At 34.4% G+C, this 2317-nt stretch overlaps 1 protein-coding gene across 1 annotated transcript in view; it reads left to right on the top strand.

The window, feature by feature from the left end:
* LOC111457484 (uncharacterized hydrolase YugF-like) overlaps positions 1–1490 on the top strand; it is a 5447-nt gene extending 3957 nt beyond the window's left edge. Inside the window, exons 7-10 of the mRNA XM_023099698.1 lie at positions 42–134; positions 494–589; positions 1000–1065; positions 1293–1490. Coding sequence (XP_022955466.1) covers positions 42–134; positions 494–589; positions 1000–1065; positions 1293–1421 — 384 coding nt within the window. The 3' untranslated portion in view covers positions 1422–1490. The remainder of the gene's footprint in view (positions 1–41; positions 135–493; positions 590–999; positions 1066–1292) is intronic.
* Positions 1491–2317: the final 827 nt, after the last annotated feature.

A 2317-nucleotide genomic window follows, 5' to 3' on the forward strand; every position in this document is an offset into this window, starting at 1 on the left:
TTTTTTTTTTTTTTTTTTTTTTTTTCCCAACGAATTGTCAGGTTTCACTGTTAAAAAGTATCCCATTGCGCCTCATTGCAAATAAGTTAACATTCGATGGACTTTCACTTGCTCGAAATCTAGAATGGACGAATGTAAGTTTCTCTTGATGTCCTTTCTGGAAAAGGTTGCTTTTGAATTTGTCATTAATAAGGCATATAACCTATCAATCTCATCTCAGACACTTTGATGCTGATGGATGGCTTCTTTCTTTTTCCTGCCCTTGTTTTTCTCAAATCTTTTCGTTTACCACGTGAATCATGAAGACCTTTTTTGTAATCTTAAGTCACCTTTGACGAGTGTGAAATATGATCCATCAATTACTTTTTGACAGTAACAAAATATGTCATAAATATGAAAGTAAGATATTTCTGTTTAGTTGCTGATTTCATATCTTGTTTAGTGGGTGCGTGATGACGTGACAATCTACTTGTAATGTTATTATACGGATTAGGTTGGCCGTTTGCACTGCCTATTGCCTTGGTGGGAAGATGCAACGGTTAATTTTATGAACAGCGGAGGATATAATGTCATTTCCCAGATTAAACAGGTATATCCATAAATACCCATTATGATGCTGCAGTTTTAACTCCTTTTTGGATCTCTGTCATTAAATTGAGTTCCTTTTGCTGAAATTTTCTGGGAAAGTTAACTCAAGTTTTCCATCAGTATTTCCAACGACTCAATGGAAAGTAAATCTCAAGCTTACATTTGAACTTGTATTTTTCCTTTTTCCTTTTTCCTTTTTCCTTTCAAAACTATTGTTACTTTCAGGTACACTCTAAAAATGTTTACTGATCCGATCACAGTGGTTTTGGGGTTCTTTAGGTTGAAATAGAAAAGCATGGTTACAAACTAAAGAATTTTTCAAATAATATCAATTGTTGTAGTTCAAATGAATAGTTTCTGGCCTTGCTGTCAGTTAACCATCTACATTGTTCTCTGTACTTGAACCAATAGGTCAAGCACAGAGCACTTATCATTGCGGGCGAAGATGACAGAATTATTCGCTATAAAGATGCAGTGGTGAGTTTCGTTTTTAATCAAAAGAATCCATGTCTTCTGTTAAATTGCTTAGTTTTGCCATTTGTGATGTTAATGTATCTTTCCTCCATGCTTTTGATTGGGACTCCCTCGATCCTGAACCGTATGTGTTCATTGTTTGAACTGTTTTTTTTCCAACCAAATGTGCATATTTCTTGTGAGAGAAAAGAGTTTGATAGTGATTTTGTTTGGTTTTTTTGATTTTGCAGAGATTGCATTGTGAGCTACCAAATGCAATAATGCGAATAATAACAAATAGTGGCCATCTGCCCCATGTCGACAATCCTGCTTCTGTTTCAAAGCTTATTACAGATTTTGTGTTACATGATTCCTGCTAGGAATTCTTCACACATGTAAAAATATCCTTCCATAAGGATATATATATAAAATATATATATCTACCTCTCTCTCTCTCTCTATATATATATATTATGCTAAAAGTTCAATGATGAGAAATAAGTTAATATACTATTTTGGTTCTTGAATTTTGAGTTGTTTTGAAGTAACATTTAATTTCTCTGTGATTGGTAGCCACTTTAATGTTGGAGAAAACTGGAGACAAAGGATCCCTTCTAATCACACTAGTTCTGCTCACAAGTTCCTTTGAGGAGAAGAGAATGGATATATGATACAAAATGGATCTTATTGTATCGTTGATCAATACGAATCGGAGTTTGAAGAATGGGAATGAAGAGTCCTCTACCCGCAACAAATAGAGGAGGCTTTATTCAATTGCATAGTTTGGGTTCCTAAAATATGGCACCCTTGGAGCTTTCTATTTGATTGTATTGAAAGGTCCAATGAATTGCGATTTCCCTAATGGGCCAGTTCATTTCAGGGCAAGCGGATTTTTATGATGAAGAGGATGAGCTTCAAGAGAATGATTTGGAGTTCTTGCAGAGTGGAATCGTGCAGTACCACAAGATAGATCTTTCAACAAACAAGACTTTTTTTGAATAAGCCAATTCATTTGGAACCGATCATTTTATAAGTTAATAAAAGTTGTTTTGCCATTAGGGAATCCTGCGAAGGATCCAAGTAATCTCGTTAAGAAACTTATTTAACATGCTAAAGAAACAACATTAGAAGTTAGTATGTAATGATTCCCCTAGCCTAACATTTCACTTCCTAGATCTCGCTTTTCTTTCTTGCTATTAGTAACTAAACACTTATATCTTTTGGCAGAATGTAAGAATCAAGTCTCGACGAGGATTAAATATCCAATTTTAGAAAA

Source organism: Cucurbita moschata, unplaced genomic scaffold, assembly GCF_002738365.1.
Source record: "Cucurbita moschata cultivar Rifu unplaced genomic scaffold, Cmos_1.0 Cmo_Scf00020, whole genome shotgun sequence".
Lineage (NCBI taxonomy): Eukaryota > Viridiplantae > Streptophyta > Magnoliopsida > Cucurbitales > Cucurbitaceae > Cucurbita > Cucurbita moschata.